General features: G+C 43.4%; 1 protein-coding gene across 26 annotated transcripts in view; it reads left to right on the top strand.

Moving 5' to 3' along the window:
• Positions 1-26,009, top strand: part of FARS2 (phenylalanyl-tRNA synthetase 2, mitochondrial) — a 617,893-nt gene that overhangs the window by 459,206 nt on the left and 132,678 nt on the right. For 17 of the 26 annotated variants that reach the window (XM_064597225.1, XM_064597222.1, XM_064597224.1 and 14 more), the window contains one exon: positions 3,656-3,720. The exons of 4 other annotated variants lie outside the window; for them this stretch is intronic. In XM_064597225.1, coding sequence (XP_064453295.1) covers positions 3,656-3,720 — 65 coding nt within the window. Of the gene's footprint in view, positions 1-3,655; positions 3,721-14,270; positions 14,427-17,595; positions 17,668-26,009 lie in introns of those variants that run through there. 5 more of the 26 variants (XM_064597228.1, XM_064597229.1, XM_064597232.1 and 2 more) reach the window with 4 other exon arrangements.

The following is a 26,009-nucleotide window of genomic DNA, read 5'->3' as shown; positions in this document are numbered from 1 at the left end:
ATATGATAATTGACTTTCTCTGCTTGACTTATTTCACTTAGCATAATCTCCAGTCCCATCCATGTTGATGTAAAAGTTGGGTATTCATCCTTTCTGATGGCTGAGTAATACTCCATTGTGTGTATCTTTATCCATTCATCTATTGAAGGGCATCTCGGCTCTTTCCACAGTTTGGCTATTGTGGATATTGCTGCTATGAACATTGGGGTGCATATGGCCCTTCTTTTCACTACATCTGTGTCTTTGGGGTAAATACCCAGTAATGCAATTGCTGGGTCATATGGTAGCTCTATTTTTAATTTTTTGAGGCACCTTCACATTGTTTTCCAAAGTGGCTGTACCAACTTGCATTCTCACCAACATTTTAAAATAGGTTGGAAATTTTGCTTTTCTATCTTCTCTCTTCTTCCCTCTTTCCCTTTCCTTCCTCTTAGATTGAGGAACATGTCCAGAATGCGCCATTTCTGAAAGAGGTCTTGCTGGTAGACCTCGCTCTTGCTCCAGAATGGAGCAGCCACCTTCCTTCTTCACCCCACTCTAGAAAGAGAATGCCATTTGCCAATCCTGCACTCTCTCTGTCACAGTCTGGTTACCACCTTCATTCAGTGGTCCGTTCATTCATTTGTTCATTCACCTAAATGTCTACTGTGTGCCAGGCACTGTAGTTACAATGGAAAGCAAAGACAGACATGGCTGATATTTGTGAAGAGCTTTGAGTCTAGACTAGATGGAGAAACTAAATTATAAAATAACATATAAATGTGAAATGACAACTGGGATAAGTGTTATCAACATGGTGTTTTCAGAATAGCTAAACAGTGGGATTAAGGTTGAGTGTGAGGTGGGAGAGAGAAGAACATTCAAAGCTGAAGAGCAGCACAGGCAAGGGTCTGGCAGGAAAAACAGGATGCATCATGGACCTGGTAAGAAGGCCAATGTAGCTGGACAAAAGGGAGCATGTGGTAATGAGGCTGAAGAGGTAGGTACAGCCAGACCGCGCTGGGCCTTATTAGCTGTGTAAAGATGTCTCACTTTATCAAGAGCAACAGGAAGCCCCCAAAATGTTTTAAACAAAGCATGTTACATGATTTGATTTGGTTTGCAGAAAGACTTTTTCAGGCCGCTCTGTGGAGAATAGATTGGAAGGGGAAAGTGGGGCTGCAGGACCAAGAGGGAGCTATTGCCAGAGCTACACTAGAGATGATGGTAGCTGGGACTGAGATGATGGCCAAGGGGGTGAGGGAAGTGAACAGATCCCAACATGAATACTACAGTTTCCAGAATTTGCTACTTAATTGACTATGAGGACACACGGTGGATGACACCAAGTGTCTGACTTGTGGAACTGGATGGACAGTGCTGCCATTTGTTGATAAAATGGATGTGGGCAGTTGAGATTTAGGTTTGAACATATTGACCTTGAGGTTTACCTGAGATGCTGAGGTAAACATGTTGCACAGGCAGTTTGAAATAGTCTGGGCCTGGAGACATGGGGACTAGAATATATATTTCTGGGTAATCTTCATTTAGGATATATTTGAAACTGAAGGTATGGAGAAGATTGACTAGAAGAATGGAATGAGAATGACAAGGGACTTTGGGTGAATCTGAGGGGAACTCAGGCATTTAATGACCAAGTATATGTTAACAAACCTGAAGGGAATAGGCAGAGCTTGGCAAGTGAGAGAGAGCCAGGGCATGTGAGTTATGGAAGCCAAGGGATGTGTACATTTCAAGGTAATGAGGGTAGCCAACATCCTGCAATAGATCAGAAGACTAAATGTCATTGTATTTAGGCTTACACAGGAGTCATTGGTGACCTTAGTGAAAACGAGCATTCTGGGGAGGGAGAGGCAAGGTTAAAGTGGATCGAGAAAAACATAAGATGGGAGGAAATGGAGACAGTGAATAGAGACAGCTCAAGGAAAGCAGAAAGACAAGGTGGTAGTTGGAGGGGATGCACAGGTCAAGGAAAGTTCTATAAAAAAGTAGTAAACTTCAGTGTGTTTTAAAGTCAATAGAAAAACACCAAGAATGAACCCCAATATAAAGTATGGACTTAGATGATAAGGATGTGTCAGTGTAGGCTGATTCGTTGTAACAAATGTAGCCCTCTGTCAGGGGATGCTGATTGTGGGACAGGCTGTGTATGTGTGGGGAGCAGGGAATATCTGTGCCTACCTCTCCATTTTATTGTGAACCCAAAACTCCTCTAAGAAATAAAGTCTATCGGGTGCCTGGGTGGCTCAGATGGTTAAGCGTCTGCCTTCGGCTCAGGTCATGATCCCAGGGTCCTGGGATCGAGTCCCACATCGGGCTCCCGCCTCAGCGGGGAGCCTGCTTCTCCCTCTGACCCTCTCCCCTCTCATGCTGTTTCTCTCTCGCTCGCTCTCTAAAAAATAAATAAAATCTTTAAAAAAAATAAAATAAAATATATAAAAAAAATAAAAAGAAATAAAGTCTATTAAAAAGTCAATAGAAGGATCCAGTAGAGAAGGAGAGATTGATTATATGCGGGAGGAAGAAAGATGGGATACCCGATGATGCACTGTTCTTGAGAGAAGGCAGAACATGGTACCCAAAGCTGGTTGAAGGAGGTGAACAGAGTTGACCTTGGAAAGGAGAGACAGATACCACAGGCTTCTCAGTTCAGCGACTAGAAATTGATGGAGTTCCCACCTGAGTGGCTTCTCTTTGCTCTGTGAAGTAAGTGGGAGGGCTTTCTTGAAGATGATTGAGGGAGAGGTCAGGTCAGGGTGGTTTGAGGATAATGGAGAACATTTGAAATAGTGTGACAGAGTAGAGAAGCAGGCTGAGCAGAGAAGCCCGGCCTGTGTGCACTGGGCTGTGAATGGGGGTGAGACCGTTCCCCAGATCCTTCCTACGGGTCTCACATTGCTGATGCACGCCAACCTCTTCCTTCATTGGGAAGCCTCTTATTGAACTGATCTCTTGAAGTTAGTGTGTTCAACTGGACAGAAAGGTTTTTTACATTGAATGAAAAAAGAAGAAAAATGTTTTTATTGTTTTTCTTAGATTTCCTAGTTGGGCTTATCTTTGACATGGATCCAGGCCACCGTAATTTTTTATTAACTTCTTACCATGGGTTATTCTGCCTCAACATGTTTTTAAATTCACAACATTTTTTTTCAATATTCTTTTCTTCTCTCGGTTCTTTTATTACAGACCGTATTTTTCATTCGTTATATGTCCCCATCCTTACAGTGCATTGCTTACAATATTATTCCTGCTGTTCTGTATGCATATTATTACTTTAGTTTTACAAGGACTTCCCTGTGAATAGCAGAATGTAATTTATGAAATATGACAATCACTGTCGTAACACCTCTGTGCTACGTGTTAAACTCACTCCAGCAGCAATGGGGAAGTGGTTACCCACACTGCCAGCTTCCAGAGCTTTGTGTTGCCCCTTGTGTTCAGAAGGAGCCTCCCTGGAGTCCTCTCAGGGTGGAGCCATAGAGAGAGGTAATGTCTACTGAAGCCATTCATTTCTGGCATTTACTGTCTGAACTATTTCAGGAACAAGTGTATCTAGATCAATGGTAATGTGTTTAAAGACACATAATTTCTACTTTTAGTTATTAGTCAAAATTATAATTATCTAAGAAAGGGATGCTAACTGGTTATTTTTCAGGTTCTTCCATGAGAAGCTAGCAAGGTATAATTGGCATGGCAGTGGTCAAAAGGGAAGATGCTCAGGTGAGACCTGCTGAGTGTGAATTCTGGCCGCGTGTGACCCTGGGCAGGTTATAACTTCTTTGTGCTCCCTTTCTGCTTCTGTATAAAATAGACCTAATACAACTCATCTCATGTGATTATTATAAGGATTGAAAGAGTTAATTCACATAAAACTCTTAGAACAACGCCTAACACATCATAAGCACTTAATAGAGTCTGGCTGTGGGGGCGCCTGGGTGGCTCAGTCCGTTAAGCATCTGCCTTCAGCTCGGGTCATGATCTCAGGGTCCTGGAATCCAGCCCTGAGTCAGGCTCCCTGCTCGGTGGGGAGTCTGCTTCTCCCTCTCCTCTACCCCTCCCCCTCTCCCTCTGTTTCCCGCCCACACTCATGCTCACGCACTCTCTTCTCTTGAATAAATAAATAAAGTCTTTAAAAAAATCGAGTCTAGCTATTATTGTAGATACTAGAATGTGCTTCAGACGTCTCTTATCTTCTACCGCCTCCTCTTGTCAGCAGTTCTATTTAGGAGACACTCCATTTTCATCACATGCAACTTTAAAAGTAGGTTATTGTATGCCCACTTTTTCACAATGTATCAATTAATATGAACTATAGTAATAAGATTTTATATTATGAATCTTGATTTATCATCCCCCATATATGCAATCAGCAATATTTATTCCCTTTGTATTAAAAACCCCCTCCCAGGGGGCACTATGTGGCTCTCAGGGACAGGGAATAGCTCCAACCAGCCTGGTACAGATAAGAAACATTCTTTTTCAGCTCTTTTAAACTATTTAGCAGAGGAATCAGATGATTGAACTTTCCACAAAACATTATCCTACGTCTGTTTGGATGGAATCATTTGCTGTAAAGATCCAGTGTTATTCAGAGCCGCTCTGTGCTCCCTTAATTGAAAAGCTCTGACATTGACATTGAAGAGAGATTGCCTTTGGGGCCACCAGCAGACAGCTTTCTATACCGTCTTATATTGTTAATGATTCAGAGAATGTTTTCCAATGAGATCAGAAGCAGCCCACTAACGAAAAAGTGGAGAGAACTTAAGAGCTTAAAAGAGCAGAGAAGAGGGATGTGAGAAAACCTAAAAAAAGACAAAAGTGTGTGTGGAAGAAGGGGCGGGACTAGTTCATGGCAAATTTGTCATTCGTCCCAACCCAGCTACTCAGAATCTTTGCTCCAGTAGGAAGAGCGGTGATGAGAAATCCTGTCCTAAAGGACAGTGAAGATGTCTTGGAAATGATGTGAGGGAAGCCAGAGACAGACATGGAGTGAATCTGGACCAGGTCCTGCCCTATAGATCTCGAGAAAAGATGAACCCAGCACTACTATTGTTTGCTCCCGGGCCATGTCAGTGTGTCTGCTGGAGGCGCACAGGATGGGCTGTCCGCATGCCGCCCGGCCGCCATATGCCCTTCAGGTGCTTACAGGGCCCCATGGGCACACGGCTTTGTTCACCGCCCAGAGCTGCCATCTTCCTCCACCTTCTTCAGCCTTCCTCAGCGCGACTCCACTGCTGACAGCTCAGCAGTGGAAGTGCAGACTGAACACAAATTAAGGGGCAGTTTTGGGATTTTTAAAGAAAAAGGGAAACTTTTTCATTTTAGCAATGAAAAACGTAATGTCTGCTATGTCAATTCACTGTATGTCCCCTGAAATGGCTTCATCTCTATGCTAATTTCATACTGAAAATAGAAACTCTCCTGCGCTGGAAGATGAGAGGAAGGGCTGGAAATCAAAGGTACCAGAGTGGCTAGAGCCAAGTAGGCTCCTTCAACTCAGTCCCACTTAGAAAAGGTCCTCTGGGCTGACCTGGCCCTCGAGACTGCCCACACTGTGCGGAGGGCCACATTAGGGGGGCCCAGGGCATTACCTCTCCCCCAGGAAACCAGCTCCCAATCCCTGGGCATGGATTCGTGAGCGGGAGAGTCTTCATGTGTCTCCTTGCTCTTCCACCAGTGATTTCCCTGGTATATCCACAGCCCCAGATTGACTTCCTTTGATTTCCTTCCCTTCTATTTTAAATGAACAATTAATTCATAAAAAGCATCATCTGAAAATCACAAAGTAACCCATAATACCATGACCATAAATTCTTTGAATAATGGACATTGTATTATGTTTAGCTCTGAATGTGTCTGTTTCTCTTGGTAGAACATGAGATGTTGAGGACAGGAACCTCACCTCTGGACCTTTAGCACTGACGTGGGACCTTCTCGGAGCAGGCACTTATTATACGCTTGTTGAATTTTATAACTATGATCTCTAGAGATTCCTAAGGGTCTGTCCCCTTGTCATTCAAGGGCAGTTGGACAAAGAGATTGGAAGGGTCCCATTTTCCCTGCTTTTTAACTGGCTTCCCACAGACACTTCTCTTTATCAGTTTGATCCTGCCAGTTCTCTTCACTTAATTTTCTGTATCCTTTTGTATATGATGATACTGGCTTTTTGTTTTATTTATGTTGTTTTAAAGAGACAATCCATGATGAAAAGGGAGTACACTTGTGGTTTCGGGAGCAGGACTAAGACCAGTAGGAGAAAATATAAGAGATTGATCTCGGCTCCATACAAAGAGCTGTCTAACGACGGGAGCTGTTTGTGAAGGAGCAAGAATGTGTTTAAGCAGAAGCTGGGTGGTCACATAAGACTATTGTCCTGACAGTGCTCACCCTGAGATTCAGCTGGCTAAGGTGCTGACTAATGGCTTACCTTGGGGACCCTCTCAGCCTTACTATCTGGAACCTCAGCTGACAGATGGCAGTGGAGAAGATGGAGCAGGGGGATAGGAGGCCATGTTCCTTAGGCCCTCTCAAGGGGCAAGTAAGGGCTAGTAGTCCACCATGTTGCTTGAGCCCATGGGGCACAGCTTCGAGAATGCACAGAGAATGCTGACTGGGCAGGCATGCTGGGACCATAATGCAGCTTGTCTTCAAGGTGGAAAGAATTTCTTGGGGACTTGGTACTCACACACTCGGAGGGATTTAAGATGAGAATGTCAAGGAGACACAGAGGCGTGGGTGTGTGTGTACGACGTGGTTTCTGTCTGCTTGATGATAAGGCTTTAAGCTTTATGTTTCTACTGTATTCATTTTCCCCTCCTATTAGGATGTCTGAACCAGAAACATGCAGCCCAGGGCAGGCCTTTTAGTGACCTAGAATAGGGAAAAGTACATTATAAACAGTTCTGGAAACATAAGGGACTAAAATGCGTTTAGCCATTTGGAAAGATAATGGAAATTGTGCTTCTTTGTCTTAGCTATTTCCTTTGAAGTTTAACGGTACAGTATTGCCTTTTTAATTCTTGCACAAGACAGGCCCTGGCAGAATTCAAGTGGGTAAAGGAAAAGCTAGTCACTAGCCAGCTACAGGGTGACAACTCAGCAGAAGGTGAGAACTTCCTGCTTTCTTCCTATGGCAATTCCACCCTTCTAACTAGAAGGAGCTGGTGACATGGCAGAGTGTCACGAGGGATTTGGGAAGAGGTGGCTGTAATTGTAGAGGCATTGACATTGAAGAGACCCAAAAAGGAGAGGTGTGTCTGGCCCCATGGTAGGACCCAGAAGGAGGGAAGGAGGGTTCATAGCCATAGAAGGTCTAGGGTGCTGTCCTTGAAAAGGCTATGGTGTTGATTGAATCCCTGAACTCAGTTAACCCCCAAATCCCGGGTACCTCCCATGTGTAATGCTCTGAAATAGGAACGGTGAGGTATACAAAGAAGAATCCAATAGCTCCCTCAACTAACTTAAAACATTCATCTGAAGGGGCACCAGTTTTTTTATGGAGAGAGAAAGAGCAAAGCACACGAATGTGCTCAATGAACACTTACTGATTAACAGCCACTGCAGGTCCTGGAATGTGCTTTGAGTTGGAAGAGGTGCCAATCTAGATGCTCCATGAGTGACTCTTCATAACGAAAGAGCAGCCAGCCTAATTGTGCAAGAACAGTACTGAGTCTTCTCCTGTACAGTACCAGGAGCTCCAGGACGCTTGCCGGTTGAAAGGAGAGAGAAAAATTTAATCAATATTTAGTGCATGATGCAGATTTGCCATGTATCATACATATGCAGTGCTAGACACTGAAGATACAAAAACAGACGAACAAAATAATCAAAATGTGATTACGATCGTGACCAACAAAACCAAAATATGGGGAGAAGGACAGATCATTTGATATTAAAGATAGCCCCTCAAAAAAAATCAGTACCAGTCATAGAGCCAGCGGCCGAATCCATAGAATTATAGAATGTCAGAACCAGATGAGCCCTTAGACCTGTTCAAATCTGTTAATTTGACAAATGGGGAAATGGAGACCCAGCAAGGAGACGTAAAGACATCAGCCACGTTTAGTTTATGTTTCTTTCTGTCTGTGTTTACAGTAGGTAAGTGCACCTTAACTTTTGTGGGTTGATGAAGACAGATGCGCTGTCTTCTGAAACTATGTTGGCTGCTGGTGACCACCTCTTACAGCAAGAGAGGCACTTTCTGACATTGATGAGGAATTATGCCGGTGGTCTGTGAGTTTCCTGAGCTGCTGAGCTTTGTCTCCGGTCCCCTGCTTTATTATTTCCTGGCATACGCTGCTTTCATGCCCATCATCAGAGAGTTTCTCTCGACTGTTCCTCGGCTCAACTCCTTCAGAAGTCTCTGTGCACTGACAAAAAATAGTTGGTCTGAAAACAGATGAGAGGTTTTTAAATTTGGCTTTTTCCCCCAAGGGATAATGTAGGGCTCAGGAGCTTCAGTTCTGTTGAATTTTACTTATAAATGGTGATGACTTGTAGATGATGTAGATTTTATTTTCTGTTTTATTTGTATTTTATATGCAGCCACATTAGCAAATATTTAATTTATGTTCACTCTCGTACTGTTGGACAGTGGCAGCTAATATAAATGATACTGCGCCAACTTCAGCCTGGGACTGACTTATCCAAATGTCTGTATTATGCTGAAGTAGCCAGTCGATTGATTGTTTTGGGCAGATAGTCAGAGAAATCAGCGGGAAAAGAACCCCTAAAACTTAACTAAGTGAATTGGTTTTTTAGGTGGTTTTTATGGCTTGATTCAGGCAAAACATTTCATCTTTTATTCTTTATTTAGAAAGAGCTGAAGCAAAAATGTATGGCTTTGAAGGCATATCGAAGCCCAAATCCTGGTTTTACCTCTTAGGTACTATATGCCTTGACCAAGTTACTCAACTTCTCTGGGCTTCAGTGTTTTCACTTATAAAAATGGGGATCATAACACTTACTGTATAGTGTTTTTAAGAGAGTCATGTTTAAATATTAAATATAAAGTACCTAGCGCAGTACCTGAAACAAACAAATGTTAATTCCCATCCTGCTTAAAAAGAGTAATCCCATAAAATGGGAGTCATTTTAGGACAGCGTGTAGACCGCATCCTTCTGGTCTTCACTCACAGATACCCGAGCAGCTTGTGCTCAGCATCCATCATCAGGCCCTGTAAGAAGCAGCTCTATGAAATACGTTACAGCATGTCCAAAGGAAGATTGTTGAGGATCTTGCCCATTCTGTCCCTCAGCACCCCCTCCCTAAAACCTTTCGTGAGATGTGTCTTAAGACTTAACCGCCAAGAGAAACTTAGTTTGTGTCAAGGTACAGGTAAATTTAATCTTAAGAATTTTGTTAGTCGCCCTTTTCCCTTTCACTCTGGCCGGGGAGAGACTCCAAGCCAGACCCGGAGCTCAGCTGGTTCCAGGCAGAAGCCTTCACAGCTTGCTGTTTGCATTGCCCTCCTTCCTGATCTCTGCAGGCCTATCTTACTAAAATTTCCCCTCCCCATATTGTTCTGTGTGAGGAGAGAGGTTGCAGTGCTGGTAGGTGGTCTTCCAGCCACAATTCTGGAGTTGCCAAATCCCACCCCGCCCAGGCTCCTGAGAGTCAGCAGAGAGCAAAGCATAACAGAGGGGCTGCCATCCTCATTAGCTGCAGGAGCCCCCAGCCCCCCAGGCCAGAGATGGTGAAGGACAAGAGGCTCTGAGTTGGCCAAAGCACACTTCTGCCTCATTCTCAACCCACACCCGCAGGGCTGTCGAACTGCTCCCACGGTTCACGGCCTTTGAGGGGAAACGGGGCAAGGGTGGGCAGAAGTGAGGCTGGCTTGAAAAGGCATCAGCAACATCCCACCCCTCGTACTCAGTCCTCATTTTCATTCATATCCAAACATTTTTTATTATATATTTTGTAAGCCTCTTTAAATCCTTTGTAGAATAAGGCAAGATGTAAAAACACGAAGCTTCACAGATCACATATACCAATTAAATGTAGCATGTTAATAGTGTACACATCCAAATAGGGGTGACTGGGCCCCAAATGCACACGTGTAGGCAGGGCGTTCCATGGCCAGAGCCGGCCACAGGCAGTTTGGTTATCGGTCAAGTCATATTTAGGTCCTTCTTCTTGAATCACATAAATCAATAGCAAGCAAATTAACTTGTATGGATCAGGTAGTGCGCCTCACTAATCATTGCAGACATCATCCTGCAGGAAGTCCTCTGTTTACAGGGCTGAAGCTCCTCAGCTTTTAGCTTCTGGACAGCAGAGACCATGTCTTATTGTTCCTTGTATTTACAGTACTCAGCCCACAACCAATGCATAATAAATGCATAAGCGATGAGTGGATAAGTGAGAATTCTTTAAATGGGGAGAATATTCAGAATAAATGAAGTGTAGAATGTCAGAATATTTTATAAGGAATGGCAGTTTGAACAACTCGTTATTACTTGTAGGTACTTTCAGAAACACAGACTGTTCCCCTAACCAAATGCTACTGAGTAAGATCCTGCTTTAATGGATAGATAAACATGATTTCTCATTAGTATGCATAGCACTGAAGCCCAATTTCATGGTTTTTTTTTTTTTTTTAAATAAACACAATTTTTAAGTGTTTCCATGAAGCTCTTTCTCTCAAAAAGCTTATCATTTGATTGACAGTGTTCATTTTCCTAGCAGGCCCTGTTCTACTGACAGTATAAAGTTTCAACTGGGACTCTTCACAGTTATTACCAATTCTTAATGAAGATGAAGTCATGTGGTTTTACTGAATTTATATTTGCCCGGACCATTTTTATTTTTAGTGTCCGATTGTGCCCATCCAAGACTATACGTTCAGCAGCCCGCGGTCTATGCCTGACTACATAAAAAACTCGAATGTTCACGTTATGTAATAAATAATGAGTGTCAGTGAACTCATTATGGTAAATCCTTAGGTAATTACTTTCTGCCTTAGTTAGGGGACGTATGGTAGCATGAGCTAAAATTATTCCATCTCGAGACAAACCCTGAGGTGGCTGTTATAGTTAAATATAATTCATTTGCAGCATGTTTATTATAGTTAAATTTAACTAATTTGGGGCCTGTTGCTGGCCAACAGCTGAGGAGGAGGAAGTTTCAGCGTCCATGAGTTCCTCGGAAAGAAAAATGAGGCTCCACGACCAAGCTTTCAGAACATGACGTAAGAGCTACTCCCACTCTGTCTCCGCTCTTCCTGTCCCCAGAGTTGGACGGCTTTGTTGCTCAAAGTGGTTGGCTAATGAGCTATTCAGGCATTGAATTATGTGGCGTAGCAAGAGGAAATCTCAGCGTTAAACTGGGGTTCTATTCAGTTCTGTTTCAATTCGGAACTTCCTGAAGTCCCAGAAAGAACCCTTCTATCCAGGGTCATGGGGATACAGACAGATTTCTCTGCAGATTGTTAGGCTCCCTCCTTTTATGCCCTGCTGCGTCTCGAAATCATAGGGTCAGTTTGGGTGTTATTTCTCTCTGGGCCTTCCAGCCTGAAAGAATGTTTACTCTGGGGGAAAAAAAAAAAAGTAATAAGAAGGACTTCTTCAAAGAACCAAAAACATGTTTACAGAGGGTCATTTACCGCTTAAAGATGTTTCTGCTGGAGGAACACTTTTTAGAGTAGCATCTGTCTCGTGAGAGTTCTCCCGAGCTAGATGGCTTAGTCTCCCAAAGATGCTGAGGGGACACACACGGGAGAAACCACAGCAGCGTGCAGAGGTGAACACTTACGAGCCTTTCACTTTTGTCCAAGAATAAAAAGTTAAGAATCGCTATAGATGGACTGTTCCCCTGAAGACAGGAACAGGGCCAGGAGAGGAAACAAAACTCCGATCATCGTGAGGAATGAGGATTTGAGGAAAACACTGTCCTACTTTTTAACAAAAATATCATGTATCTACTTTGGCAACATGTGTGCCATTCTAATCACTCAAGAGAAGGTGGCAGTTGGAGAAACTCCAGAGGAGGATGAGTGGATGGAGACAGGAGTCAGTAGGTGGCTGTGTGAGAGTTAGAAACAGCAGAGCCCCTTCAGTGGGAAGACAGGAGGACGAGGATAGCACTGAAGTATGTGGAGTCTAATGCCGGCTCACTGGGGTCGGTACAGCGTTCTTCACCACATCCAAAGTGCGAAGCCAGCAGGGCAGGCACACCTACCCGCACCCACAGCCCCCGAGCCTCCACCGAGCACAACCAGCCCAGCCTCCCGAAGCCCGGTCATGTCCCCACCGTTCCCCCACTAACCCTGGTCATCCCCAGGGTCACTCAGCGTACGATGGCCGAGCTTTCTGACTCTCAGGCTGATGTTCTTTCCACTGCACCACAGTTGTTTCCCTTGGACCCAGACCCTTCTGAAAACTCTCCTTTTCCATTTTGATCAGACACCTTTCAGCCATGGGAATGGTTTGCGACTCTAATGGGTGAGCTGTGTTATAAAAAGTAAACTATAGGTTACATAATTTCAGGGGCAGTTAACTTTTCCAGAATTCTGGTGTCAAAGCGAAGATTTCATTTAGGCTGTTAAAATTCAGGAAAACATAATGCACCTTCTCTGTACCTCCCCCACCTCCCCCCCTCCCCTTAAAAATAGCATCTGAAGTCTCAACGTAGCTGAGTCACTGCTTGGTGTGATCCAGGGCTAGGTCGCAACTGGACCTGTCAGAATGAGGCCACAGTGATTCATGACGGAAACCAAGTTTGGTTGCCACTGACAACATGTGTTCCTTTCTGTTTTTGGAGTTTGGCCGCACCATATTTTGCCTTTGGAGTAGCAACACCTTTGCATAGTGATAGTAATAGGATGAGATGAGCCACTGCAGTGAGTGCCCCCTCCGGGCCCTGCCGCTAAGACGCACAGAATCCCTAGCCATTCGTTAGGGGACAGCAAGGGCGATTGAGCATAACCAAAGAGCTATGGAGACCGTAGCTGTGCAGGAAGTTTATCACCTCCACCACTGCAGCTTCACATCAAGTCAGTCTACCAGCCAAGGGTTCCAGCACCTCCCGTGTGCCCCAAACTGGGCTTCCCGCTGAGGAGAAACAAAACACGGAAGAGATATGGTTCCTACCCTAAAGGAGCTTGAGGAAACATCAACCAGTGACAGCAGCAGCCCGTACTTCCCATGATGAGTCTAACAATCTGTGTGTCTGCTTCAAACCCACTTGTACATCAAAGGCGAAAGCCTGGCACGGCTTCCGGAAGCCAGCCATGATTGCGGAACTGAGTGAACGGGTGGGGCCTGCAGCCCCTGCTGGCCTGCCTCTACGTCCAGGACTCGGTCGGCACACCTTCTCAGGGCCCAAATTTGGGCCCGTCCGCCCGGACTTGGTGCAGGTGTCCAGAGAAGGGAGAGGAGATACGTGTCAGTAAGGAAGCAGTCACAGTGGTTTTATTTTTATTTATTTTTTTTAAGATTTTATTTATTTATTTATTTGAGAGAGAGAGAGTGAGCATGAGAGGGGGGAGGGTCAGAGGACAAAGCAGACTCCCTGCTGAGCAGGGAGCCCGATGTGGGACTCGATCCCGGGACTCCAGGACCATGACCTGAGCCGAAGGCAGTCGCTTAACCAACTGAGCCACCCAGGTGCCCCTCACAGTGGTTTTATTTTAAAAGCGGGACTTTGACCGTAAAGAATTCTGTGCTCTCCAACATTTGTGTTGAACTTAGCCAAATTTGTGCTAGCTGGACTTGTGCCAGCTTTTTGAAGTGAAAGGCAGATATAAGAATCGTGGGTACTTTCCAAGAAATAAAGCTGCTCTGTAATGCTGATGAAGCTCATTTCAGATCAACTCAGACTTACGGGAAATGTAGGGCAGAGCTTCCCGAATAGGGTTGCCTTAGTGTACAGATGTCCACAGATAGGTGTGCCAACAGAAATATCTCCGGAGCTCTTTGGACACCTTGATACACCTGCCGTATGGAATGGATTTCATTGATGAGTATAAATAGAGACATATATATAATGCATACACAGAAGACTAGAAGAATATACAAGGTGTTCACTGCTTATGTCCGGATGGTAGGATTATGGTATCTTTTAATTTTTTTACATATTTGTCTTCATTTGTATATAATTTATATGCATTAATCATATAACTTTTTAAGTCAACCAAAACCTAACCAAAATGTTGAATTCAGACTTTACCAAGGTTTGGTGGTCCAGCCAAAGATTTATGTATGTGTTATATTCCAACACTGACGTAGAAACCGTTTGTCCTCTTTTGTTTTTTTTGTTTTTTTTTTATCAGTTTTAAAATGACTATTTTCAGCTGGTGCATGCTCTTCAGAAAAAAAAAAGAAAGAAAGAGAAAGAAATGGGAAAGCAGATGTCACAAATCAGAGAAATTGTTGCACGTTGACGCATTCACACCATTTATCTTCTTTGCATCTACTGGCCCAAATTGGTAATAGCCCAAACTTTCTCCATTTGTAAAAAGTCTCATAAAGTCAACTTCCTGTTATGTCTGATGGCTATGTTAAGAGAAAAACCTATTGGTCGGATATTAGTTCCAATTGGCCCAACTACAGGGGACACGGATGCTTGCCCCTGGAGAGTGTGGAAACACACTGAAGCAATAGACAGGCTGGGAGATCTGGTTTCTATCCTCATCCTCCCCTTAACCAGCAGCTATAGGCACAGGGTGATGATCTGATGATTTTTACATTTTATGGTATGTTACATTGATAAAATGTCTATGGTTGTTCCAGAACAGTTCTGTGAATGCCTAATTTCTTTTTGCCTGGGCTCAGATTCTTAAGCAGGGGTCAGAGAGCATGATATTTTCCTTTTTCTCACAACGGAATGCCTGTAACCTAAATAAGATCAATATCGTTGTTCTGGGAGAAGTACTATTTTCACCTGTTTTCAACGTTATAAAATACTTCCCTGTTTGGAACTGTGACATTTTGTACTCAGAGGGATTTTTTTTTTTTTTAAGATTTTATTTACTTATTTGACAGAGAGAGACACAGCGAGAGAGGGAACACAAGCAGGGGGAGTGGGAGAGGGAGAAGCAGGCTCCCGCTGAGCAGGGAGCCCAATGCGGGGCTCGATCCCAGGATCCTGGGATCATGACCTGAGCCAAAGGCAGACACTTAACAACTGAGCCACCCAGGCGCCCCAGTACTCAGAGGGATTTTTAAGAGATTGTCTGGTCCTGGTCCTTCATTATACAAATGAAAAAGTTGAGACCAACACAGTCAGAGGGAAATGCCCAAGTCCCAAGAAGTGAATAGTGGCAGGCCTGTGGCCAGAGCCTAGTTCTCTTTTTACTGCTTCTATCCTGTACTTTTTACTTAAGATTTCCCAATTATTATGGGTACTTAAAATAATATTTTCGAATCTGCATTTTTTAGGGAGAAAAGAAATAAAAAGCACAGTGCCTGGTACAACATAACACAACATTTGGTGAAGAATGTATTGATAAGCTTGCATATATTCTCCTATTGAGTAAATAAAAAATATAGCACATTCGCAGACACAAATACATAGATTGATAGAATAGGTAGATGACTGGGAGCACACATGCCATTACCAGCTACTTACTAATAAGTATTATAAGTACTAGTAACTATTAATAATTAATAAGTGGTTGGTAATGGCATGTGTGCTCTCAGTCAGCAGAAGGATTTAGTTATCACATGTCCCCAGTCTCCATGGCTCTCTTCAAAGGAAGAAACTCTGGAGAGGAATGGCAAGAGAGTTTAAGAGACAGAGAAAATATACTCCTTTTCAGTGAAACCCTAGCAGGATTGCCGAAGTCAGAAAGCCATACACACCTGTGTGTGTGTGTCTTGAAATCCGTATTGTCTACAGTAACTCTTTGTTTAGTCATGGAATATGTCACCTGCCATTCCACGTTGTACCAACTGTAGTGTTAAAGAGACTGGTCAGATTAGGATAAATCCTAGAGGAAGCATAGTAAGAGCATCACCCAGTAATTAAATAGTATATCCTTGTTTTGGATTTGTGCTTCCAAGTTTCTTTTATTTTTACAAGAGTAAGTTAGAAAACATTAAAAGAAGGGCTGATCTTCACCAAAACAGAGTGAAAAGTGCAGAGATAAAGAAAACAAACCTGAACATATTCATAAACCCCCTACAGAAGGGAACATTGTTTTCCTCATGTTTTCCATTGGTTAACATACCCGGCAGGAAGTTAAATTTCATTTCCTTTTCGTATCACAGAATGTGTTTTCTTAATCACCTTCTCTACATACTGAACAACATCTTGATCATAATTGTGGCATATGCTACATTGAAACTGTGGCAAAAATCATTATTTTTCTCCCACCTAAGGGATATTTCACTTTTTTACTGAAGAAAGGCATTTAAAGTACAAACTAAAATGAAGATAACTACTATTAAATTTGGTTAGGCTCCTATAAAAAATAATAAAATAGCAGTCCAAACAACCTGATTCAAGTTTGCTACAGAAAAGTTTAATTAACACAGTACATTGAAGTTTGCAGGAAGATTTTCTTCATGATACATAAAGATGTTAGTCTCACTGATCAAGGAAACTCACTTGAATGGAACATTACATGAATGGGGGGTTTCCATACTCATCTACTATTGATGAGTTCATTTATTTGATTCTCCTTTTTCTCTCCTTCATTCTCATATTAGGGCCTCATTCTTTTGATTGGATTTTGCATTTGTTAAATACAAACAATATCATACACATTAGGCTGGCTATATATCCAGAAATACGCATTTATATAATCTTCCATTTTTAAATCATGAGACAAACAGTATACTTTATTGCACATGAATCTGGTGTCCTAGTTTAGGATCTGCTTAAATTCTCAATAACATCCTCATAAAACTGTTGCAGGGAGCAGAGCTAAGCCATAAGGACATGTACAATGTCACATTAAGGTAGGATGTATGCCACGTGCCTTGTAATAATACATTAAACGATTCAAATAGGATTTTATATAGAAAAAGATCAAAGTGGTTTAGAAAATTCTATATGGAGCCATATTTCTGAATGTGAAAGTCTCATTTTGTTTAATTATCCATAAATTCTCCCAAACTTCATAGGACTTTGTGCTTTCACTCTGTCTTAGGAAGAGAAAATCCTTATAGTCAACCTTATATGAATGTATGTGCCATCTTGCCTTGGTGATAATGACTGCAAGATTCCCTCTCTCACTCTTGTGTCATCCCATGATATTTGCTGCTTCCTGAAGTCAATATAGACAGACTCGAGCCAACTTAAATGTTGTCTCAATATTTACCTAGTACAAAGAAAATTCCATTTGAGAAAACCACAGAGTATAGTCATTCCTGGAACAACCAAGAGATGGTTATTACTCTCGGACAAAATCGCTTTACCCTGCTTTACTTTAAGAGTGACCAAAATAGTTCTTTAAAAATCTATCTTAAATTCAGAGGCATATGTATATTTAAAGTGCCCACATACTGAGATTGTTCCTCATTAGTTTCATGAATTGTTATTCTTTTAATTAAAAACATTTGAAATGCATAACCAAAGATGATCAATTCTATATAAATTTGTGAATCAAAAGGAATTCTTATCAAACCATGTGTCTTTTTTTTTTTTTTTAGTGAACATGGTGCAAATGTTGAGAATTAAAGCAACTGTAATTTAAAAGGACTGGTCCATAAGAGAGCTGTAAAGTAGGTAACATTTGTGCTGAACTTTCTTTCATTTCCTTCTTCTAACTCTCTTCCTACCTTTGCCCCTTTACACCATATTATCTACTAAGAACTTGGCAATGAGCCAACATAATAAAATTCTGTTAGCCAGACTTCTCCAACAACAGAGTATTTAGGTGATCTGTTCTGAACACTTCCTAATTATTAGAGCCAGAGCAAAAAGACACAGGCAGGTGCCTTTGATAATCAGTCCACCTGTGTGTGAGGAAGTCCTGCAGGTGCTAGGTGAATCCCTGTTAGTAACATTGGCCTTGCCACACTGCTTTGGGAAATTAACCTGGTTCCAGTGAGCAGGACAGAGAGGAGTGAGCACCCACCCCAGGTAGAAAGACAAAGAAAGGGCTGTTGCCAAAGGCCAGAGTCATCGTTCCTTCCCCCCATGTGCTTGTATACGAGTGTATATATGTTTCTTATGCTTCTAGTTTTGCTTTGCACTTACTTGAAATGTTTGTTGATGTGTCTATTTTGTCCACTTGATGGTAAAATTCCTGAAGGCCAGAATTCTATCTCGTGCCCGGCAGAAAGGAGGCACGTAGAAAATGGGTGTAGAATGAATGAGTGAAGGAATCAGTCTGTCAGGCAATCAGTTCATTCAAGTGACACCAATGAGAGTATGGCGATGATATGATCATAATGAAATGATGATAATGAAAGTTACAAACAGTGGCTGGATGTGAAATACATCGAGGTAGAACTAAGAGAAAATTAAGAGAGGTACCCAGTGGTCAATGCCTCCAGGGTTTTGAGCTGAACAAAAGGGAGAACATGAGGGGCAATGGATGAAATGGGGAACTCAACAAGAGAAATTTCATGAGTGAGGTTGGCAAATATGCTTTTAGACAAATTGAATAAAAGTTGACCAACTGGGTGTCAAAAATCTTTTTCTCAAAGAAACAGCCTTTAAATATGCCTCTGACATCTTCCCTTACCACACCCAACCCAATTTCCTGAAGATCTAATTTCAGGTAATTACTTTCCAGTAGAAAAAAACTATTTTGTAGTCATAGCAGATGTACATGGTTTAAAGAACATTCCCATCAATTCTTGAAGGTCACCATCCTTGGTAGACTTGGGAGGAGGGGAGGAGGGGAAGGATCTAGAAAACCTAAGACTGGTGCCTTGAGAAAAATCTCACAACCCAGTGGAAGCCCATCCTGTAGGGGGGTAACTGCTGGCAAGGGTCATCCCCTCAGGACTTGGCATCCCTTAGAGGTACTAAATCCACATCAGAGAAGATCTTATACTTAAAATCTTTGTTATAAATTATGTGCCCTGAGCCACCACTGGAGATAGCCTCTTAATATCTAAATAAATAATGTTAGAAGGAGAGTCACCTCATGTCACACCCAGCCGCCCTTTGGGAAGGCTGCTTGGGCACTGTTTCTACTGTCTCTGGAGCCACAAACACGTCTCATTCCTACATCCTTTAGAAATGCCAAAGAAGGGCCTCCTTAGCTGGGTGATGGGTAAGCTAGGAGGAAAGGAGCCTCATATGTGCATGCTAAAGTCTGTGAATTATGAAGAGGATATTGTAAGCAATTCATTTTCAATTTTCAGCCCCTCATTCCTCAAAGTTTTGGAGTGAGCTCTCTAAATTTCCCAAGGACTCCCCTGAAAGTTCTAGCAGAGGACAAGGATGCAAAGAAATCTGCTATGTGTTTTCTTGAGTTTTGTCCATTGTCTATCGGATATCCTAATGAATTAGGCTGTAATCTTGTCTTAACCCAAGTGTGGCGCCCCTTGGATCAGAAGGAGTGTCTGAAATACACTGATCTGTGGTTGGAATAGTAAGCCAAGCTCTAGGAACATCCTGCCGGTGGCCTGTCCTTAGGAAATCGTCTCAGATTTTCTTGCTGGTGAAGGATGACATGCTGCAACTGACCTTCTGTGGAAAGACAGAAAACAGAGGAGAAAGCAAGCCTTTTACTTTCTAATACTTCCTTCAGGCTATGCCTTTTTAGGGGTGATACTCTCTATATCCTTAGAGACCATATCTGCCAGACATTAAAACTGGGTCCTCAAAATGAGTGATCACCAGCCTCTGGAATAAAGTTATAACCAAATATGCCCTTGGGTTGCAAGCCTTCTCTTACCCTTGCCTTTAAAATCCAAACAAAAATATTCAGCCCTACATAACCGACATGTGCAGTTGAGTTTCTCCAGATCTCATGGGAGTGTATTTATGTCATCCTCTAGCTCTTCTTTCTGGACCTTTTCTCCATCACCCCTACCATCTTGGCAACAGTCCGCAGGTTGTTGACTTCATGACATTGATCACTCCACCCCTGCCCCCTTTTATTCCTCCGGATGCCCTAAGTGGTGCAGTAACTTGCAAGAGATTGGAAATAATGGAGAAGAAACTAGAACTGGATTTCTGCATCACAGTTGTAACAGTGCATCAGTGATTTGTCACCACAGTGAATCACTTACTCGCCATCTCTTGTCTTGTTTCTAGACGAACGCCAGGAAGCAGCGGTCTCTTTAGAGGAAATTTATCATTTCCTGGCTTCCCCCTGGTGCCTGGTCTTCCCTAAACTCCCATCTCTTTGGCCTGACCCAAGGACACCCGCACAAATCAGTTTCTTTCATTACAGTCCCCGATGGGGATATCCTTAATTATTTAACTATGTAGAGTGGTTCAGCTTCCTCTGTTTCAACTTCCCTGTTCATGGTAACAATAATAAGTTGATTAAAATGTTTCCCCATACTACAGAATTCTTCTCTCTCTAAAGCAGAATTTTATCCTCAAACCCAATGTGGAAACAGCTGCATCTAGGTGAAAGTTAACAGGAACTATATCTTTCTGCTCCAGAATGAAATTTTGATTTCAATGAACTCTGGTGGCTGCCATTAGTGTAGCTCAGGTGCTGAGACTCAGTGACGTCAGAGCACTTGCGTGGGCCTGGACGTTGTGTAAATGTAGGCCAAGCTGCATCTCAATCCACAACCTTGAGCAAAGATGCCCTTCCTAACAGGGAGACTTGTAACCAGGAAAATAAGACTATAAATCTGATGGTCAACGTGGCCATGGGTTATGTAGTTATCTGAACCACTAGTTTGTCCAGATATCCCCCACCATTTTTTATCCACAGGGTCACAGTGAAAAAGATTTCGGATAGGTATCCCTATCAATGATAGCAAGGTGGACCAAACAAAAGTGTTAAATGAGAATTACGGTAAACCAGAGTTAAAGAGCAAAGCGGTCCTCCCTGTATTTCCCACACGGCTACTCTCGGGTTCACTGCCCTGTCTGGTCTTTCTGCTGTCATCACCACAGTCAGCTTATGTGGAGATGATTTATTATTACCTTTTTATTATGCTTCTAGAAAATTCAACAGGTACTCCTAGATCCACCTGAAACTAGTGTAACATTGTGTGTTAACTATACTTCAGTAAAAAAAAAAACAAAAAACCTGCCCTAAGGAATTCATTTGAGAAGAATTCAAAGAGTTCTGCATGATTATTTACAAGAAATTTTGGAAACAACCTGTATGTTCCCCACAGAGAAACAAATCAATTGTGCTTTCCTCATCTGGATGAAGAACTATTTTGCACATATTCAGCTCCGTGTTATCTTAAAGAATTGTTACAGACCTTGAAGAGAGGTTCACAATATAATAGGTTTAAAGGGTAAAGAGTAGAATATGTGTTGTAAAACCTTCCTTGAGGAAGATTTATGCCTCCACCAGGGAGAGCAGGAGAAGCGCAGGTGTCCATGGCCAGCCCTGGCTCACGGGATGATGGGTGATTGGTACTTTCTTCTCTATGCTTTCCCCTACTTCCCAAATTACTGCCTGTGACTATTTCCCTTGTAAACCAAGAGCAGAGAAGAGTTACTTAAGGAGGAAAAAGAAGAAAACTGCACACCTTTATAGCAGCTTATCAAGCATTTTAACAATACAAGATGGGAAAATCCTCAGGATATGCAAGCCCTTTCTTCTCTCTCTGACTTTGGCTGGTTCATCCCCCCAACAAACTGCTGACTGTTTTCGCAAGGGAGCAGAGAAATAAAACAGGCTCTGACTGGCGCCTTTATTAAAGTCTTTCCAGAAGCTCCCTTACAGCGGCCACCTCTTCCTCCTCTGGCTTCCTCCCTCCCTCCCTCCTTTGGTGCCTTTTCCTGAGGCTGGCTGCATTTGGCCAGTGGTTGAAGTCATTCGTTCATAAATAATTTGTGCAGTGATTTGGAGCTTTCTGACAACAATCTCAAGTTTGCTCCAATAAACTTGCGATAAAGAGTCAGAATTGGGGCTGCTCCGTGCTGGACATCATGGAGTTGTCAGCCCTGGTCAGAATGTGGTTTGGGTTCTGCTGAAAGAACACCACTGATATCACCTTGATTTGTGTGGCATCTTTACTTTCAGTGAACTTCCAGTAGCCACATGCCCCAAAGAGGCTAGGTAAATTATACAGTATGTACGTCACCTTGGAGGAATATTACAGAGTCGTTAAAAATTACAAAGACTGGGGGGGGGGGCGCCTGGGTGGCTCAGTCGTTCTGCGTCTGCCTTCAGCTCAGGTCATGATCCCAGGGTCCTGGGATCGAGCCCCGCATCGGGCTCCCTGCTCCGCGGGAAGCCTGTTTCTCCCTCTCCCACTCCCTCTGCTTGTGTTCCCTCTCTCGCTGTGTCTGTCAAATAAATAAAATCTTTAAAAAAAAAAATTACAAAGACTGGGTTGCAGCATCAAAAAGTGTTAAAAAAAATGTAAGATAGGAAACAAATCAGTGTCTATATATGGTTACAAAAGTGTAAAAATAGATACTTGTATTTTGGAAGGAATAGAGGAAACATGGGGAAATGAAAATAATTTGATGGCGGATGACAGAAATTTTTAAAATTCAGCCGTGAATGTTCCCTGGACACCTGCAATATGCCTGACACCATGCCGGGCCTGTCTCTTTTTAAAATGTGGTTCTGTAATATGTGAGACGCTGAAGAAATGTCAGAGAGGGTGGAGGAATTCATCGTTGTAGATGTTACTGTGGGCAGTGTTGACCATATCTAAAGGGGGCCCTTAATAATAGCTTTCTGTTCCACACTGGATCCAGGTAGAACTTATCCTACTGGACTCTGATACCTGTTTAGTCCTCAGTGGGCCAGATGCGGCTTTTCTCCCCTCTGCTGCGCCTTATTCTTTCACACATGCGCTCAGCGGATGTGTACCAGGTTCTCTTCAGGTGTGGGCAATACACAACGACAAGGCTCTGTCCTCACGGGGCTTCCAGGCTCTTGGGAAGGACAGTAAACAAGGTCACTAGCAGTGTGATTTCAAGTAGCGATACCAGCAGTAAAGGCGAGTTTAGGGTACAGAGACAGTGAAGTGGAAAGCAGTAGGTTCTTTTCAGGAGAGTCAGGAAAGATCCTGCTGAGAAAACAGGGAAGTAAAGGAGCAACCATGCAAAGTCTGGAGGAGGATACGCCAAGGCACTGAGGCAGGAACACATCTGGTATGTTTGTGAGACGAAATGAGTTCAGAGAAGCCAGTGAGGCTGGGAACTCTGGGCTACAACACGGGAACTTTTCTAAGTGTGATGGCAAGTTGTTGGTTTTTTTTAAAGATTTATTTATTTATTTGAGAGAGAAAGAGAGAGTGTGAGGGGAGGGGCAGAAGGTGAGGGACAGAGAGAGAATTTTAAGCAGCCTCTGCGCTGAGCACAGAGCCTGATGTGGGGCTCGATCCCACAACCCTGAGATCATGACCTGAGCCGAAACCAAGAGTCAGATGCTCAACCGACTGAGCCACCCAGGCGCCCCTGTGATGGCAGGTCTTAAGGAATGTGAACACACTTACCTCTTCTCGGTAGAGAGCGTACTGTCAGGCAGAGGAGAAGCAGAGGACCAGCTAGGGGTTCAGCCATCCAGATGAAAGGTCAGGGGGGCTTGGCCTGGGAGGCTGGCAGAGGCGTGGAGCGAGGCCCTGTTCTGAAGGCACTGCATGTCTGACGTGCTGACATGGGCATGAGGATGAATCGGGAGACGAGGATCGCTCCTAAGCTCGGGATCGAGTCACCAGGTAAATGGTGAGGACATTTGCTAGAAGGGAGAAGGAATAGGTTCTATTATTTCTTTTTTTTTTTTTAAAGATTTTATTTATTTATTTATTTGAGAAAGAGAATGAGAGACAGAGAGCACGAGAGGGGAGAGGGTCAGAGGGAGAAGCAGACCTCCCGCTGAGCAGGGTGCCCGATGTGGGACTCGATCCCGGGACTCCAGGATCATGACCCGAACCGAAGACAGTCGCTTAACCGACTGAGCCACCCAGGCGCCCCTAGGTTCTATTATTTCTTAGTGAAAAAATTACCTAGATCTGATCCAGGTCAGTCTGGAAGCCGCTGCTAATTCCCAGAATCCCATGGCGGTATCTTCGCCCTAGGAAAAGGGCTTCACGGGATAGTGGAGAGCCCTCCAGCGTAGGAGCCCAGAAACCTGAGTCTGGTCTGCCTCTGCTCCAAGGGACACATCATGTCACCTCTCAGAATTACAGTTTCCTGTACATCTCCCTGGTCTCCAGAGCTTTTAGAGGTCTGTAAGCTGTTTAAAGTTCAACACAGGCGCATAGTGGTGTCAGTATTGTTACCTGCACTCCCGTATAATGAGCATTCCTGTTCAGAATCGTGACCTGGAGCATGTGTGAAAGCACAAGTCAACAGAGGATTGCCTCTGATATGCCGGATGTCTATCCAGCCCCCGATTCATCCCTGGCCCACCGCCCCCACCTGCTGCACTCCCAGCACGAGCCAAGCACTGTTCACCAGTCCTCAGAACAAATGGCTGAGCAAGATCCCCTTCAAGAGCGAAACAAAGGCATATTGATGTATCCCTGAGTATCTAAAAAATTAAATTTGCATTTCGTTCTCTGAGGACTCTTGCCAACGGAGGTGGTTGGTTGGTTTTCATTATCCCTGCCCTCCTGTGTTTGTTTCCAGGGGCCGTTTCCATCAGCCTTACCCTAGATTAAGCCAGCCATATAAATGAGAAGCCACAACAAGAAGCTGACTTCTCCCCTCCAAGCACTGCTTAATGGGCCTAATCAGCAAACTTCTTTACTTTCTCCCTTTTAAATACCATCTTGAGGAGTCCTGGCACCTGTCACCTAAAGAGGACATCTTCTATAGTGAATGGAGAGGTGGAATGGGTATTGAAAGGACAATTGAGGGAGCTATTCTAAAGGATTAGATGTTTTTCTTGCTAACAGAAGCCTAATTCTGTTGTATCTCTTAAGGAGTCTATTAAGACAGGTTTCTTTGACTCCTAGGGATCTGTTCAAACTTGTAAAGTCATTCAAATTGCCCACTCACCAGCTAGGAGAAAATGTAAGCAAATAAAAAAAAGTAAGTGGAGCCAGAAAACAATTTTCTTTTATGATTTCTCTTCTCGAAGTGAGGAAACTCAGAATCCTTCACCCAAAACACTATGGGGTTCGTGGAGACTGATGACGGTGAGAAGCAGGTGAACTCAAGTGACATTGAGTGTGCGCAGAAGCATGGCGGACAGCCCATGGAGGCTGGGAGCAGGCTAGCTCAGGAGGCATTTCACAGCCAAGGGCAGGGGCAGAGCCATCCAGAATGCAGGCTGAGAGCTAAAGGGAAGTGGTCCTATTGTTTGGGGACAAAACCAATCAATAGCTTTTTTTCACTTCTGCCATTTCGGGGGAAAGCTTTCTTCCTCATATATGTAATTGCTTTTGCATAAAAGATCCATTATTTGTGAGCCAGGTACAGGAGGTGAAATTCCCCTTCAGTTTCTGTAAGCCTCTCTCTGTCTCTGGCCCAGACCCAATCGCCGGCTTCAGAACTGTCTGTCCAACCCTTCCAACCAGCCCAGATTGTAACAATTGAGGTAAACAGGTAGGCCTCTTTGTAACACCCTCAAAGTATTGTAATAGGGTAGCTTTAATCCAGAGCTAACTGACCTTGAAGTGTGAGTACTGTGTAAAGAATGACATTTCCAGTAGCCTGCCAGACTGCCATAGAGAAAGTAGGGAGAACTTAGTTTGGGAAGCAGTCTAAGCTAGAGAGACTCTCTGGACTGGGAAGGGCATTTTAGATTCTGCCTGTAGTGAATAAAGCATCTGAGGCTTTGGTTACAGGGCACATGAGGCTAAGAGGAGCATGCTGTACCCGCCCTTGGACTGGCCTCTCCAGGCCGTGCCCAGGACTGTCGTGAGGTCACGTACAAAGGCTTCCCAGACAAGGTTGATAGTGGGTCTCTTACATCCCGTTCAGATCTAGTTGCCTTGACAATATTTTCCCATATTTTGAGGTGAGAAAACCTTCCTAGCCAGATGGAACAGAGACTATT

This window comes from Mirounga angustirostris, unplaced genomic scaffold, assembly GCF_029215605.1.
Source record: "Mirounga angustirostris isolate CCGP_5_RB_7025 unplaced genomic scaffold, mMirAng1.0.hap1 SCAF_8, whole genome shotgun sequence".
Lineage (NCBI taxonomy): Eukaryota > Metazoa > Chordata > Mammalia > Carnivora > Phocidae > Mirounga > Mirounga angustirostris.
This window is presented reverse-complemented; position numbering and strand designations above follow the sequence as displayed.